Raw genomic sequence first — 17,845 nt, forward strand, 5'->3', positions numbered from 1 at the left:
ATAAAAATAATCATACTCTCTCGTAATTCATGAGTTCCGTTTGATAACACAGATTCTACTATGGGTCCACCACTAGAAATGACAGAACATACAATAGTGTAAAATACTTAGTACAAAATACTTCTCCGTATCATTAATCATTCATTGGATGACCTTTTAAAAAAAAAAATGCTATGGAAATTATTTGGGTCAATTATCCTCTTTAAGTACTAGGGATATAATAAAACTATTTGGCTAGTGCATCTGGCTCTGATATATAGTCACTGCGGTGTTATTAGCATTTGGCTTCTCTTAAAGAGGAACACGCGTGCAGAAATAAAGGTTATTTTTATCTTATGGGAGATTATAAACTAACACAATTAAGCTGCTTGGAAAAGAAAACAGTAGAAAATAAGCTGGCGCTGAGGGGCGATAATCAAGTTTCAGATAACTGTCACGTAATGATACAGGACATGGGGCAGCGTCTGGTTTGAAGCTCGAGGTTTTGTATTGCATTTGATTCACCACCAGGGGATATAGTAATGCAGCAATCTTACTGAAGGCACAAAGTTTGATCTGATTTCTTCTTCTCTGCCAATAACAAAGCAACTTATTAAGCTTTAATTTATTGACTCAAATGTCACTTCCCTTTAAAAAATGACCAGTAAAGCCACAGCCCACAGTTGTTTTGCCTTTTTTTTAAAACTTCGCAAATAGCTGGGTAATAGAGATGAGCGAGCATACTCGCTAAGGGCAATTACTCAAGCGAGCATTGCCCTTAGCGAGTACCTGCCCGCTCGGAAGAAAAGATTCGACTGCCGGCGTAGGGGAGCGGTGAATTGTGGGAGTGAGCAGGAGGGAGCGGGAGGAAGAGAGGGAGAGAGATCTCCCCTCCGTTTCCCCCCCGCTCTCCCCTGCCACTCCCCGCCGGCACCCGAATCTTTTCTTCCGAGCGGGCAGGTACTCGCTAAGGGCAACGCTCGCTCGAGTAATTGCCCTTAGCGAGTATGCTCGCTCATCTCTACTGGGTAACAATGGGCATGACTACCATTACACATTATACAGAGGTTTATAAGCCCATTACCACATTTCTGAAAACTAGTTAGATTTGCCTTTTGTCCGCAGAACGCAGCGCAGATGCAAATTTGGTCAATTGGTGTGGATTTTGTTGCACTTTTTATGTTTAAAAGGTTTTTATTGAAGGCCAAGTTCAACAATTTTTTCACAATGAGACACAATACCCATCTGTCATAACTTTTCGCATTGTCTCTTCTATTTTAGTACAATAACGGCTTTTCTTTTATATTAAAGTGTAACAAAACCATGAAACAAAACAAAACCTGTGTCGACTCTTTTGGAAATTATCTCAATTTTACCTATTTCGAATGGGATATATGGTAACAGTAGAATGAGAATATTAAGTAAGACATAAATCGTCATATTGGTTGCTAATAGAGATGAGCGAGCATACTCGCTAAGGGCAATTACTCGATCGAGCATTGCCCTTAGCGAGTACCTGCCTGCTCGGAAGAAAAGGTTTGGCTGCCGGCGGCGGACAGGGAGTGGCAAGGGAGAGCTGGAAGGAACAGAGAGGAGATCTCTCTCTATCCCCCCCCCCCCGCTCCCCCCTGCTCACTGCCGCAACTCACCTGTCACCCAAACCTTTTCTTTTTCTGAGCGGGCAGGTGCTTGCTAAGGACAATGCTTGATCGAGTCATTGTCCTTAGTGAGTATGCTCGCTCATCTCTAGTTGCTAATATAGGAGACAACACCTGATAGTTGTTTAATAAACTCTTAGTAGAAACCAAAGAGAAAATAATAGTGAGTATGAAAATAGAGAAGGAAGGAGGACAAAAGGGGGAAGAATGAGAGAAGTTAATATGGTGTACCCGTCAGAAGCAGCCCACCCAACACTATCCCTTTATGGATTGGGCAAGCCTCTAAAGTCTGTCCAGATCGACCACAAGGAGATCCTCATCTTGATCCTAGCATCGAAGCTTTTCCATATATCTTAGGTTATCCAGTAACTCTACCCATGTGATTCTCAAGATAGCAAATGAAAGAGATGGAACAATACTTCCACAGCGCCACCTATTGGAAGACAGTATTCCTTCAAGTCAATGTCAGACTCTTTATACAAACCTTGTAACAATGACCGGGAATAGAAAGCAAAGCCAGACTCTATGCACAGACAGCTGTTCCGGGGTGCTTACCCCTCAGTGTGCAGAAGGATTCTGGCTTACTCTAGCAAAAAAAAAGATGCAACCATTGGGCTGTGGTCCTACGGGGTGTAAATCCCACGAAAAACTCGCAGAATAACCTCAATGGGACCGCATGAAAATACCGCAAGATTTCCACAGCAGAAATGCAGCTTCAAACCGTTCGGCGTGGGTTTTGAAGCGGCCTCACTGCCTACATTCTGCTGCGGCCATCTCTCCCCATATAAAGGATAGATGGCCACAGTGGAAACGGTGATAAAATTGACATGTCACGGCTTTGAATTTTTGCAAATCTCGTCCACTTTGCTGCTTTATTCCAGGATAAAAATTGCTTGCGAAATTTTCGTTCAGAAAGTCTGCACGGAAATTATGTGGCAATTCCACCCGTTGTGTACCCAGTCTTCCTACTCATGCTAATAAAAAGACTTTTCAGCTGCATTCACACTCTGCTTTTTGTGTGTTTCTGAATTGCAGCAAAAAAGCATCATAAAAACACATGCACACCTTTTTAAAAATTGCAGCGGAATCAGACCCAGCGCCCCCCAGAGACCCAATACTCACCTCATTGGATCTGCCCCGAGTATCTTGCCCGGTGAGCTGGCGCACATGCGCAGTGCAGCGCATGACATGCCAGTGCTGGGCTGTGCCACAGATTCCTACGATACTTCCACAGTGCCCACTGCACGGAATATCGTGGGACGGATGGCTTCCATTGATTGCAAAGGGAGCCGTCCGCGTGATTTTATGCAAAGAATAGAACATGCTGCGATTCTCCCCCACGAGGGGAAAATCGCAGTTGATTTCCGCTCTTGGCCAGGGGAGAAAATAATAAACCAGCTTATACTCATCTCTCCCGGTTCCCTGCATGTCCCATACCTGCATTTCCGGGTCCCCTATGTGGCATACAGGCTGCAGCAACTTATTTATGGGATGTTACAGGCTGCTGCAGCAAAACACAGACTGCAGGGTTGAGGAGCTGTTGAGGCAGGACATGCAGGCACCCAGGGGGACATGCTATGGGGGACCTTTTAATAAAATGAAAATTTATTTCAGACAATCCCTTTACTAACACTACTATACAACTAATAATAAGATTCGAGCCATCTGAGTCACCCCTTTGGTAGGGGCAGCTGATGGGCCGTGTGTGACATACACACATACACACATACACACACAGGGGGTGGACAAAAATATGGAAACACCATACGAAATGCATGCCTCAAGTTACATAGGGTTATAAATATATATTTCCTAGTACTACCATTAAATTTTAACTAGATCAAAAGGGGAAGTCAGTGCTAAAATCCTACGTGGATCCCTCCTAATGGCCCGGGATCCATACATGTGTGCTACAGCCGAGTTAGTAGGCGATGTTGTAATTGTGTGAACTAATGATCTGCATAACAGCGCAAACACATGGAAAACATCATTTGTCTTCAAGGCATGGCAGAATTCCAACGCGGTCAAATTGTTGGGGCTCGCATGGTGGGCTCCTCTGTAACAAAGGTAGAAAAAGTTTTTGCTGTACCATGAGGTACAGTATCCAAGATTATGACCACGCTGGAAAAACTGCATCAGACAAACACCAGCGTGGACGCAAATGCGTATTGACTGACAGAGACAGACGATCATTGCGTAGGGTGGTGATGAAAAAGAAGCAGACTACAGCTTTGGTGTTTCCATATTCTTGTCCACCCCCTGTATATATATATTTGGCAAATCTACTATTTTTTCCACTTCATTCTAATATGGTAATAATATTCATTTTGTAGACAATAATAGATTCATTACAAAGAAGTACATAATTAATGAAAAACTGAACTGCAGGTGATGGAACTGATTCACGCACATAATTGAGGCCCTGCCCAGCGGTGCTTTACAATGCCAAATATAAAAGCATAATATCAGAGCCTGAGTAAGGCTATAGGGTGTGTGTGGAATTAGGGACATAGAAGCTGGTGTCTCCAAGAGCAGGGCGGAACAAAACAGGTTAACACACTAATGGTTTAAATGTTGTAGCTTTAATAGACAGCTAATAATTTCCGGTACAGCTAATAATAACCAAGACTATAAACTACATACGACGTGTGAATAGACTACCTGGTAGATTAGGAATTGTACAGGTATGCCCCTGACAACTCATGATATCCTAATTTAATGCTATGGATTTTATGTGCCTAATTAGTACTGTTGAGATAATGCTAAAAAGTTTATTGTTAGTTTATACCAGGTTTAGACTATTCTATTCAAAACAATAAGTCAGTTGTACCAATTCTTCATGGAGTCATTTGTAAATCTGTTTTCCTCCACATAATGGATGATAATGGACTTCCAATGATGTAATTACTAAATGCATAATATTAACCATCTTATATATTATACTATTTTATATGAATTATATTGCTCTGCTGGCTCTATACACAGCAGAGTAACAATATAGTTTTTAGGTGTGAACATATACAACAGTTATGCAAATAACATTTTGATCATTTAATACAAAAGAAAAGACATTTGGTACCAAGTAAGTGTATAGAAAGCACAACACATTGTAAAGAGATATTGGGGACTATGACAATAATGTGGGCAGGTTTTGGGAGTAAGGGAGATCACATTCTCTAAGAATAGCTGGAAAAGCAGATTTCTCACCAGGTAGACTGTTGGAGGCCCCCCGACTGGAACTTTTCTTTCTGGGGGCCATTAAGGACCAAGACTTTTTATTATAGTCAATTTCAATGCAATACTAACAGAAATCCTAATCTAGGTAAGATATAGATTACTCCCTTTCAAGGTTCGAACAATAATCAGACTGATGGATCAACCATGGAGGATGTTTTCCATACTGAATCGTTGGTATCTATTGTTAGCGCAGGTTCTGCCGCCCCTCAATGTGATAATACTGTACCTTTATCCAATAAGATAGATCTATCCACAACAGGTCGACCTTCTCTATCATCAAATATATTCAATTTTAATAGCTCTGACACATTAATCTAACTTTTTACTCCTTTATCATGTCCCAATGGTGGGACACAAGCACCCTCCATACCTATAATGTACCACCTAATGTTTCAGAAGGAGATCTACTGTCTGATAGCTCCCTTTCGGAACAGGATACTTTTTTAGCCATTCCTTAGAATCTATCAGAAGGCCCTCCACTCTCACAGCTGTCCCCCAATATACCTCTATAACGTTCACCCAGACTGATTCTGAGTAGCATTTAAATGCTGACCTCCCTGTTATTCCGTTTGCCAGTCCCTGAATTTACAGTACTGCCAAGGGCACCAGTGGTGAGATAAAGAAAAATCACTATGGACCCTCGAAGAAAAAGAAAAGACACTTCATATGAGTTTGTAATAGGATAGGCACAAAAAAGAGCACCAAATAAAATTAAAAATGACCAGGCAATTGAACCAGCCCATACAGCTTTCGAATATCTACAATCTAAAAGAATTTTCAATATTCCTAAATACACTCTTAATTTCAAAGAAATAGAGGTATTGGAAAAGGTTTGTCATTTTGTTCCACTAATAATATGAATTTGTTCAATAGGTTTGTGAATTTGAAGCATTTTATACCAAAACATGGCTCTCAAACTTCACTAATGTTCCTAACCCATAATTACTTGTCTATAATGAGAAATATGGGGTACACATGGGGGTGGAATTTGTGACTTCATTTGCTAATCTCTTCATGGGAAGTTTTGAAGAGAAGATGGCATTACTATCGCATAACAAAATTAGGTTTTACAAGAGGTATATTGATGATATCATATGTTATTTATTTGGAGTGGACCAAAAGGAGAATTTGTGTCTCTGATTGAAAGTTTGAATGAAAATCATTGTGGTATAAATTTCATGGCACACATAGACCCCTAAACAGTGATCTTTTTGATTCTACATTAATTTGTTGAGGATAGTATTATTCATACTATGCTCTTGACCACACTGTCTTCTGCAACATCTGTGCAGAAGTGTGTCCCAGCCTGACGCGTGTATGATGCTTCGAGTTCAGGTCTGGAGACGAGCGGTCAGGCTGGGGCATACTTCTGCACTTTGTACATGAGACAGACGGTGCAGAAGACTGTGTGGTCAAGCACAAGACTCATTTCAAGAAAGTGGCTACTGACAGTTATCTTAATCCTAAAGGTTGCCATGACAGAAGTTGGAAGAAGAACATCCTGTATGGTCAGCTAAAAAGAATGTATAGAAATTGCTCCTTAGAACAGTGTTTGGACAGCCAACTCCTCACGGTAAGTGAACATTTTCATTGGAAAGGCTACCCTAGAAAACTTATTTCACATTCCCTGGCCCAAATAAAGAGGGAAACACGGGATGACTGGCTCCAGTCTAAGACTAATACAGATCCGCATCAGAAGGAGGATTTCTCCACAGCATTTCCCACAAAATTTAATGTTCATCGTAATGATAATAAACAAGTTCCAAAGAAACACTGACCTATACTACTAAAAGACCCAATTTTGGGGAAAACTAACCTATGAAAAAGCCTCCACTCTTAAGAATGAATTAACCCCCTTGTATCCTAAAAACAAACTGTAAATGGTCTCAAATACACCAACTGTTGGTCCACCACTAAGATTTCAAAGTTGCTTGTCTATAGGCGATAAATGTTAAAAATGTCACTATTAACTCTCCAGTTGAGGAGATGATTAAGGCTCACATGACCTGTCATATATATATTTGCTACAGTGCCAGTGTGGTTTACAATATATTGGCTAGACCATCCGGAACCTTTAGGAACATCATAACAAACATCGATTTAATATCTACGATGGCTCCATGCAACGAGTTTCTCACCATTTCATATTAATACATGGGAGGACCCAAGTAGTCAGGTAGTATATCCCACTGGAAATTGTGAGAGGGCCTTATAAAACAACTCTTTTGTATCTTTCATTTTCAGTCTTTGGCTCCTGCTGCCTTTATGAGGTCTTGGAAAATCTGGGTTAGTTTTTTTTTTGTAAATTCTTTATTTTTTCAAAACATTGAGGTTATCACTGTTAGTCATGAAGAAATATTATTAAACCAAACCAAAACAAAAATGGTTATGAATAGTTCACATTGCTGATGTGATGCATAATACAATGAACCATACAGTCATACCAAACTCTAGGCAGTGGAGCTGGTCAGTTGGTAAATATAGTACTATGAGGCCGATGTAAGCCCCTGGTAGGGACCAGCAATTCCAACTCATGAAAGAGGGGAAGGTGAAAGACCCTCAAAAAGGAGATCCACGATTCACTACTGGGCCCTCTGCCGGACACAATTGCTCAAAAGGAGTCTTCGGGTGGGTAAAAATTTTTAGTCCACCAATCATTATTTTGTATATTTTATAAGGTTTTATGTTTTATTGATTCAGCTTTAAACTTTGCTTATAGTCTGTTTATACATTGAACAGCAATCGCTATTTTTTTTATAAAGTATTCCATGGGACTAGTCATTTTCTGATGGTCCACTAGATGGCGGTAGACTTTGATGTTTAGATTTATTGTTTTGCCTGAGAGAACTTTTCTTGTGTTCCAGGGTAAAACACATGGAACTTCCTGCCCTGTCCCCTACTTAGGCACGTGATCAGGTTGATTTCCTGTCATGTGACTGAGCTTGTGGAGTAATATGGCATCTTAAATTAAAAATTTACGTATAAATGGATGTAAATTGTTCAGTCATTTTCACTGTGTAATTTTAATATATATGTTCCTGAGGAAAGGGATCAGTTTTATTTTTTCCTCAAAACACGTTAAAAGACCAATAAAGTCCTGGTACATGGATTTTGAAGTTTGAAGATTCTATTACAGCATCAGAGCCATCTTTTATGTCCTGGCGGTGCAGGGGTGTGAGAAGTTTTTCTCTACCTCCTCCCTCTAAGTAAATACACATGTTTATCAGTGAATTACCAACCTTTCCTGACCAACTGTATCACTTCTGATTTCCGCCCCTGAGCGCTGTGCCTGTTTTTCTCTTTTATATCTATGCATTTCATACTATTGTGTTGAAGTCATGAATAAAAGCTGCTGATCCCCGGTTGGAGGAGGTGTATTCTTCTGGTGGAACAACTTTCGTGGTTGGATTCATTGTCTGATTAGATCTAGTGTGGCACGAACGGGTGCCACACACCTGGTGGGTGTTTTATTCCATCACCCTTATTTACTTTACCTGATCCCTGGCAGTGCCTAAAAAGGATTATTTTAATTATCTGCTTTTGTTTGGTACTGTGTCACTTAACTAAAACACCCATGGCCTATGATACATAATGGAAATCATAACTACTTTAAAGGCTATAGAAACTTTTGTGCATAAATTATTAATACACACATATCTTACTAAGTCCCTGCATTTAAAAAAATTATACACTTATGTGTGTTTTTGCATTGAGCTTTCCTTCTTGTGCATTTAGAAAGCCTCATACTTGATTTGTAGGCTTTCTAACATTCATGTTTTCAATGGTCTATCTCATGAAGGAGCTCAAGCTCAGCCCCTCCTCCCCTCTTTTGGAAGATCAGTAGCCATGCCCACACAATACTATACAGCTATCTCATTTACTATTTACTAGTGTGGAATAGATTGGTGGTGGAACAGATAGGCACAGTATAGATGAAAACAGAGCCTAAGGCTGCCTGTCCACAGGCGAGTTTGAATTGCGTTCCCCGTGGCGATAATATGGCCGCTTTCACACTAGCGTTTTTTTAAATGTTAAGTGCTGCAAAACAGCTCCATTGATTTCAATGGGGTTTCTCAGATGAGCATTTGAGTGTGGCATTTCTAACACTATGATTTTCTAAAGCTGTCTGCTTTATTTTAGTGTCTTTCAGTGATTTCTAACGCAGCTCACACCCATTGCAATGATGGGGAGCATTTAAAAACGCCCAAAACATTTGAAAACTCAGTTTGAAACCGCGGTAAAACGCTGCACTTAAAAACGTGACCTTTTTACAGCTGCCTGTGTGAGAGCAGCCTAAATCTGCTATGGGCAGGTGAGTGGGGGGGGGCGGGCAGGTGATCTGGTTGGAGAACAGATCTGAGCATAACAAAACAATAGTACTACAAGGTGCAGCATGCTAGGACATGGGGGCCGGGTGAGATAATCAGCATCTCTCAACACTATCATTCAGCTATCTGTAATTGTAGTGTTCTTGATGCAGACATATCACAGGTTTTTTATTCTCTTAAGACTTTGAGTGACTGTAATAAACAATGACATATAAACTTTCCATAGACTGCACTCCCCTGCGTGGAAGACTTACATGCCCTTACAAATGAGTGATTGTCCAAGAAATTCAGCATTAATGAGCTCTCCCCCCAGACTATCTGCTGCCTTTTTCCTATTACTGCAGAAAGCCCCTGAGTGGTCATCTTCCAGAAATTCCTCAGGGCGTAATGTGCCCCCTCCCACCCTCATGACAGGGGAGCAGGCTATATCAGGGGCTGAAAAACAGCCCATCAATTTACTCTCACTGATGAAATTTAAATTTAGTCCTCAAAGCAATACAAGCACAGAAACCAAACCATCAGAAATTTTTAATGAAAACCAATTACAAAAGGTAGTCATTTACAAAAAATATATTGATTAAAGATAAAAACAAATTGGGTTCTAATGTGTACATATGTAATGCTGTGTTTAGATGGAACGATTATTGTTCACAAAATCGTTCAAATGAGTGAAAGTGAACAATAATCATTTAGTTTAAACGCGAGCCAACAACTGAATGACGAACAAGAATCATGCACTTCTCATTTGCAGTTCAGTTTCAGCTGGCATAAAAAATCAGCACTGGCTCGATCACTTTGCGGGCAGTTTAAACACTAATTGTCCAGTGTTTCACATAGCGAATGTGAATAATTTATCATTTAAATGGGCCAACGATGTATCTGCCCAAGAGCGAACTCTGACATCATTCGCTAATTCGAACAAGATATTGGCTCATTTAAACAGACCATAAGTGTTCAAATTCCCTGCAGAGCTACCACTGGGGAAACTACAGATCTCATTCAAATGAATGGAATGGCTAGGTTGGGCAGGGAGAGAGATTCTGTACCAATAGATGAGGATTCTAAACAGGGGACTTCCATCTATCAACTCAGAATTAGAGTACAGTAGTGGAAAACTGCTTTAAAACCTTTCTAACTATACATTTATTTATCTTCAAGTTGCAAGAAAAAGTAAGTAAACCCTTTGCAATAGCCTGAATGTCTGCACTGATTACTATTAAAATGTGGTCTGATAGTTACCCAAGCCACAATTATAGACAAACATAATGTAACCAATAAGACACAAACGGTTGTACCTTTCATATATTTTATTGAACATATTGAGTAAACATCTACAGTACAACAAAACAAGTCATCCTCTGTATTAATTACTTTTTCAATAGCTAATGTATCAATTAAAAAGATGGGATTGGAATTGTGGTGTTCACAAATGCGTTGTTCATTAAATAAAAGTACATAAAGCCTGGTTACTGACAAACCTGCTCTTCTCACCAATGATTTGTCAGTGTGATTCATGCCTCCATGCTAACAACTCTCAGATGACAAATTACAGAGATGCATGAAGTTGCAAAGGCTGCTAAAGCTTTGTTAAAGACCTGAGTGTAAATCAATTTACAGCTAGACAAATTATCTACAATTGGAGAAAAATCGGAACTTTTATTACTTTCCCTACGAGTAGGCGATACTGATGGAGGTGAGAAAGAACCTGAGGATAACATCAAAAGACCTAGAAAAGATTCTATGAACCTATAAAAACCTATCTTCATGTATCGACCTGTCCACTATGAGATAAACACAAGGATTGTGTTCATGGAAGAGCATCACAAAGGAAATAACTGCTTTGCAAAATAAGCATTGCAGTCTGTCTCAAGGTTTCGTGAGACTACCTGGAAGTTCCAAGATGGTTCTCACAAAATGTTTTATGGGTAGATTGGACAAAAGTGGAACTTTTTAGCACAAATGCACAACATTATGTTTGGAGGAAACAGGGCACTGTACACCAGCACCCAAACCTCATCCCTAAGGGTTTTCACATGACAGTTTTTGAAAACCAGGAGAAAGTATAATGGAAAAAACTGAACACAAAAACTGTCATGTGAAAGCGCCCTTAGGGCTTATAGCGCAATAATATTATGTGTAAGAGCGACCATTGTTCTCTATGGGCACGTAATCTACACCGCCCATATGCAATTACATTTTATACGTATGGCCGTGTGAGTCTGTCCTAAAAAGAAGATTTTTTTTCTGTTTTTAAATGGCCAAGTCAGAGTACTGACCTTATATCAAGATGCTGTGGCACAACCTGAAGAGGGAAGTGTGCAAGGCATCTCAGAAATATTGAACTGAAACACATGCAGGGAAGAAGGGTCCAAAATTCCTCCTCAATATTGTGCAAATCCTACTTGCAGCAACATGAAACATTTGACGAAGGGGATTGCTGCTAAATGGGGATCTTCAAGATTTGAATTCAAGTGTTCATTTACTATTTCTCCCTGCACTGTGGATGTTCACTCAGTATGGTCAATATAAGACATGAACGGTACAACTGTTTGTGTTTAATAGTTTGGTTAGATTATGTTCATCTACAATTGTGAATTAGATAACAATCAGACCATGTTATATTAGCAATCAATGCAGAAATCCTCCGAATTCTTAAGGGTTCACTGTAATCAAGTATTTTTTTTACAACATTGTAACTAACTGAGAAAACCACTAGATGGCGCAGTAATAACATCACTGATGTAGACAACACTAGATCTTATAATAGAATCTATGGATCAAATTGAAAGCTAAAGAACAGAAGTACTGATCTCTTCCATTTTCATAAGACAACTATTTAAGAAATGCAGCCTTGGCTGATGATTAGCGCATGTAAGAAGCTCCTTATTTTCACAAGCGTTTTAATGCGGCTATTTTGCCGAAATAAACAGTCGTCCGAAAATCGTGGCCATGTGAAGCATTGGATTCTAATACATTCGTTCACATGGGCGATTTTTGGGCACGTGACAAAATCGCGCCGTACAAACTTCAAATCACCGACTGTTTTCAGCCAACGATTTTTCTCATAGCGTTCAAAGATAGGTCTTGACCTATGTTTTGATGAAAAATGCAGGAAGCTCCTATAGACTCCTATGAGAGCTGAAAAAAGGGGAAGGGGAGGTAGTTTACCTGTGTCCGGCGCTCAGAAAAGAAGGCTGCTGGCTTTATTAAAGCTGTTTAGGCTGATAGAAGGATTTCCGCTGACTAATGGAATTCTGCACTGCAGCATATTTTTCACACAATGCACCCATGTAAATGCACGATAACACTAATTAATTTTGGGACTCGATTGTGGCTAATCCCTGATTATTACGATTTCGAATGAGGCCTAAATCAGTTTTTTTTACACAGCCTGTACATGGGGTTTGTTACAGCCACTTACATGCACTGTGCTGTAATTCAGCTACAGAAAAGTCGTACTTCACCTGCTGGGTATGCACACAATGCTGAGGGGGGCTTTTAAACGGAGCGAGAAATTGTTCGGCCGAACAAGTAAGCCATCTATAACACAGTTTGCTCGTTCGTTCAGGCAGTCAGTTTAAACACAAAGATAAATTGGGGGTTTTTTTTGTCTTTTTTACAGGATTGTTCAGTTCTCTGTATTAGTGACTGAGAAGGACTGAACGTTCAGTATTTAAACTGATTGATTAGCGAAAGAGCCAATGACGATTCTTATACTTGCATGAAATGAATGATAAGTGAATAAATTATCGCTCCATTGTTCGCCGTTACACTCAATGATTATCATTCAATTTGGAAAGATCCAGCGATTTTTTTTCTTAATGTTAATCGTAGCGTGTTGAAGCACCTGACTGTGAAAATAAAATATCCCAATTTAACTACTGAGCATAACTTCTGGACTTTGTAGTTCACAATAGTGGCTATCATCCTTCTTCTAAAGTCTTTTTCTGTATTTGGTGAATATCTTCCAATGGCCTGCACTTATTATCCACTTTGTGCTTGATTTTGATATAGATTGCTTGGCTTAAAAATCCCATTTAAAATTGTGTCAAAATAGCTCCAAACTTGCAACATTTTTCATCTCGCTCCAAAAAAGAAAACTGGCAAGAAAAATCAGCATGGTTGAGCTCCAAGCGTACTTTTAGACTCATTTATCAAAGACAATGATTAAAAAAAAGTGCAACTTAGTGCTTTAAATATAAAGTAGCTCATAACAGACATTAAAAGTATCTACTGCACCAGCAATTCAGTGCGCAAAGAGGTGAAAGCAGCAGGTAGTAATCAACAGTAACACTGCTAGTCCAAAGCATAGGAGAATATAATAAATGCCACATTCAAGCATACATTATAATGACACCACAATGGCAGAAAAGCATAAAAAGGTGCCCTGGGTTGGTAAAATGATAATAAAAGCAATTATAACAGAGCTAAACAAGAGAGGTGACATTCAAAACAATAGTATCAATATATATTATCTGACCAGTGAGAAAGTGAAAACCATGCGGGACGCGCTGTTCATAATTGCAAGTTCATCAGCACTGGGTAAAATTCTCCCACTATAAGGATAGATAGAAAGTCTGCCTGAACTGCCTAATAGAAGTCAGCAATATTGTGAGAGGCGCTCCAGCTGCTGGCATCTAACTTCTGTGATACAGAAGCCGCTGAACCCTAAATCCAACGCGTTTGAAAAAAAATAGGCAGGGATAGGCAACATGCGACTCCAAAGTATGTATAGCAATAAGGGCCTCAAGAAAGACTCTTCACCCTTCCAATTAGTGCAATTAACCGTTGAACCTAATGAAGTCCAGCAAGCAGCTCGGGGCACTTTTTCATGCTTTTACGCTACTGTAGTTCCATTATAGTGGATGCTTAGGTACAATGAACGTGGCATTTATTTATTGCATTCTCCTAAGGTTTGGACTAACAGTGTTAGTGTTGATTACTACTCATTTATTTCACCTATTTGCGCACCGAATTGCTCTCTTAATAGGTTCTTTTAAGTTGTGATCAGCTTTTCACATGTTAATGGCGAGGTAGAAGCTATAAGTCAGCTGCAGCAGCAGCAGGGTAATTGATGTCTTGGCACGGATAACTTTATGATTATTTTATTTATAGACATAAAAAAGATTCAAATGGACAATTAGAAATGCTCCAGATTTTTTTAAAGAGTTGTGCATTTTTTGATAAGTCAGGAGCAAATGTTGTCAACCTCCCTCTCCGATTTCAAATGTGCAAAATACACAAACTGGGGTCAATGTCTCAGAAATCCAACCGAGCTTCGTAGAATAAAGTGCCTTAGCTTCTAAATATAGCTTTCCGGGAGATTTATGCCATCTGAACAATGGTAGCATGAAATACAGACAGGCTCCCTCCTTGCAAACCAGCCGGGAACGGAGGAAAGAGTCATCTGGGTGGCTCCCTGCCAGTCTCTCCCGACTTGATTGATCAATTTGATATTGATCTAATATTTATAAAAGTCAAACTATGATCTCAGGTTTAGAGTCATTTGTCAATGATAATGCCTTTCAGAATGGAATCTACACCACGAATGCTATACAGGGCTTGTCCTGATCAAGAACAGTCCAACTATCCAAACTCAATCTCAGAATTCTTACAATTAAAAGTTGGTTATATCTAATGATTTCTAGCAGTACGTTGCTGGACTGTACTTACCACTGTGCTCCTGCCCCTTGCAGCTGTGATCATGTTGAGGTGTTCCGGAATCAGACAGAGAGAGGGCAGGACTGCGAGCCTCCGAGTCAGTTAGAAGGTTGAAATCCATGAGGCACCACAAAGTGACAACTGAAAAGAAACAGAGCATCATTGCAATAAGTGGATAATACATGAGCGGGTCAAACTAGTAAACATTCTACCAGCCAACTTCACTGAAACAGAACTACTATTGTTGTAAAGCTGTGTGTGTAATAGAAGAGGCGGCAGAGACACTTCTTTAAAGAAATTCTGTCACCTACTTTAAACCTATAGGCTAGGCTTATGGGCTAAAAGTAGGTGACCCACTGAGTCTGGGGATGTAAGTGTTAGGCTGGAGTCACACGGGACGGAATTTTAGTGGAATTCTCGTGAAATGGCAGCATCGAAAAACCGTGAGAATTCTGCTGGAAAAGTGCAACTTCAAAACCTGTGGCCTTTAGCCACAGGCTTTGGGGCGGTTTCGCAGTTGGCATTCCGCTGCGGCTTTCTCTCCCATAGAGAGGAGAGAGGCCGCTGAGGAAAAGAGAAAAGAATTGACATGCTGCAGAATTGAATTCTGCGCCGCTTGACTTTTTTGAGCAGCTTAGCCGCATCATGTGGACGAGATTTTTGTAAAATCTCGTCCACTTTGCTGGCTAATCCTGGGATTAGGAGCCATGGGCTGAATTGCGGTGGGGACGTTCCACACGGAAATTCCGTGGCAATCTTGCCCCATGTGAACCAAGCTTTATACTTACCTTCCCTGTCGTTCCCCCATTGTCAGCACTGGAAGCTGCTGCTCAATGCATTGAGCCGCACTGCTAAGTAGTCCACCCATTATAAAATGAGAGCAGCGCCACTCAATGCACCGAGCAGTGGCTTCTAGTAAATGATAAGGAAGGTAAGTATAACATGTACATTGACAGACTCAGCGGGTCACCTACTTTCAGCTCATAAACTTAGCTCATAGGGCTAAAAGTAGGTGACAAAATCCCCTTAAGTCCTGATGATAATGTGAGTGATCCTGTGATCGCCAGGATGCCAGATCAGCTCTAAAGACAAGTTCACAGAGCAGCTCCAATTATATAGACTGCAATGTAACAAATGAAATGTCATTTAAAAATACTATATACTGTCCCTCAAAGGTGATTTCTGACTCTTTGGAACACATTGTGTACAAATTCTAAATAAATAACAATATGAATAGTATAAAAACAACATATAAGCACTACTTGTACCTTAACCGCAGGGGCATAAGGAAGGCTAGCTAGCCTGTGCCCAAGGTTTCTGCTGCCATGGGAGTAGTGGGGGTCTGCAAACCACTCTGCCATGACTTGAATTTTTTTGTTTGCCCTGGGTGAAAGAAAGCCTAGCTGCAACTTCGTAACTATAACGAATTAAAATGTATTGACGGCCAAATTATTTGATTTTAAAAATAATAGCTAAGAATACGCAATTCTTTTATTTTTTAACAGTTCTCACATTCTAAATCGCTAATAACTCTTGCTATAACAATCTATATAAAATGAGCAAAAAGATAACTTAGTCACAAACAATAGCCATATAATCATCTTAATCTTTTATCTGCCAATGTTCCAAACTTGGAACAGTGGATTCATACAGTCACTGCCTTGCTTTGGATTCCACGGGTAAAAAGTTAATAGTCTACCAAATAAAGTTAAAGCTCTTATATTGCCACATCACTCTATTGTCTCTCACAAACTCTGATCGATAAGATATAAAATACCCAAACATCAAATTAAAATGTAATAAATGTCACTGCTTTGATTGGGAATTGACCACAGGCCAGAAAACCATATACAGACAGCTGTTTCAGAGTTTTTGCCAATCATTGTTATAAAGTTTTCTATAAAGGGTCTGACATTGATTTGCAGAAATGCTGCCATCCAATAGGTGGCGCTACAGATGTATTGTTCCATCTTCCTTATTCGCATATGTCTCCCATAGGAGCTTGCACGGCCTAATAAGTCTCCTCACTCCTCCTCGGTGTCTCCACACACCTTCTAGGTGCTCTCCTTAAGTAGAGATGATACCCTCCCCAACCAACATTTCTTAAAGCATTCTATAGCCACTTAGTCAACAAATTTGAGTTACTTTTAAAATAGATTTAGAAACCTATGCCTATGTTAATGCTTTCTATTATTATTGCTTCAGTATTGCACTATTAAAATTATTTGCACATTCTTAAATAATTGGACCTAATGGTTATTATGCAAATTATCTAACTATTTAACTTGTTAACACCTGAAACAAATAAAGGACATACACTTTATATTACATCATAGTATTATTAAGGGGTTAAATTGCGCATTCCACTCAGCTACTAGACACATAAATTCCCCAATGTACTGCCAACCCAGTGTGCTTTCTTGGCTTGGAAACCCCCCTGGCAGATTGCAGACTCACTCTAAACCCTAGGCCTCACTAGACCATAAATCAAAGATTATCTAGCAAGGCTTCTATTTAGAGCTCCCTGGGAGAGCAAGGCCTCTTCTTTTATAGGTGACATTCAGACTGAAATAGCAACATTATGAGCAAAATACGTAATGGAGATCTGAAGATGCAGTTATGTCTTTATCCAAGGGCAGTTAACACCTCTCCCAAGCACTAGGATCTCATTTCTCATCCATCCCTCCTGTCAAGATCTAGGTTTTCCACCTTTGCTACAACAAAGCTACTATGTGGAATAACAAGGCCTTGCCTAGAAGTTTCTTCTTGTTTTTCATACACAGGGAAATGCCCTATCTTCATGGAGAAAAAGTGCTAAATATTTCATACTTGCTTTTGCACTTTTTTTTTTTTAATTAAAGGGGTTGTCCCGCGCCGAAACGGGTTTTTTTTTTTTTCAACCCCCCCCCCCCGGTCGGCGCAAGACAACCCCGATGCAGGGAGGTAAAGAAAGCTTACCGGAGCGCTTACCTTAATCCCCGC

General features: G+C 39.9%; 1 protein-coding gene across 1 annotated transcript in view; it reads right to left on the reverse strand.

The window, feature by feature from the left end:
* The window catches only part of PITX3 (paired like homeodomain 3), an 83,790-nt gene that overhangs the window by 11,943 nt on the left and 54,002 nt on the right, over window positions 1-17,845 (reverse strand). The window contains exon 2 of the mRNA XM_066598752.1: window positions 14,876-15,004. Within this exon, the coding sequence (XP_066454849.1) occupies window positions 14,876-14,984 (109 nt within the window). The 5' untranslated portion in view covers window positions 14,985-15,004. The remainder of the gene's footprint in view (window positions 1-14,875; window positions 15,005-17,845) is intronic.

This window comes from Eleutherodactylus coqui, chromosome 4 (assembly GCF_035609145.1).
Source record: "Eleutherodactylus coqui strain aEleCoq1 chromosome 4, aEleCoq1.hap1, whole genome shotgun sequence".
Classification (NCBI taxonomy): Eukaryota; Metazoa; Chordata; class Amphibia; order Anura; family Eleutherodactylidae; genus Eleutherodactylus; species Eleutherodactylus coqui.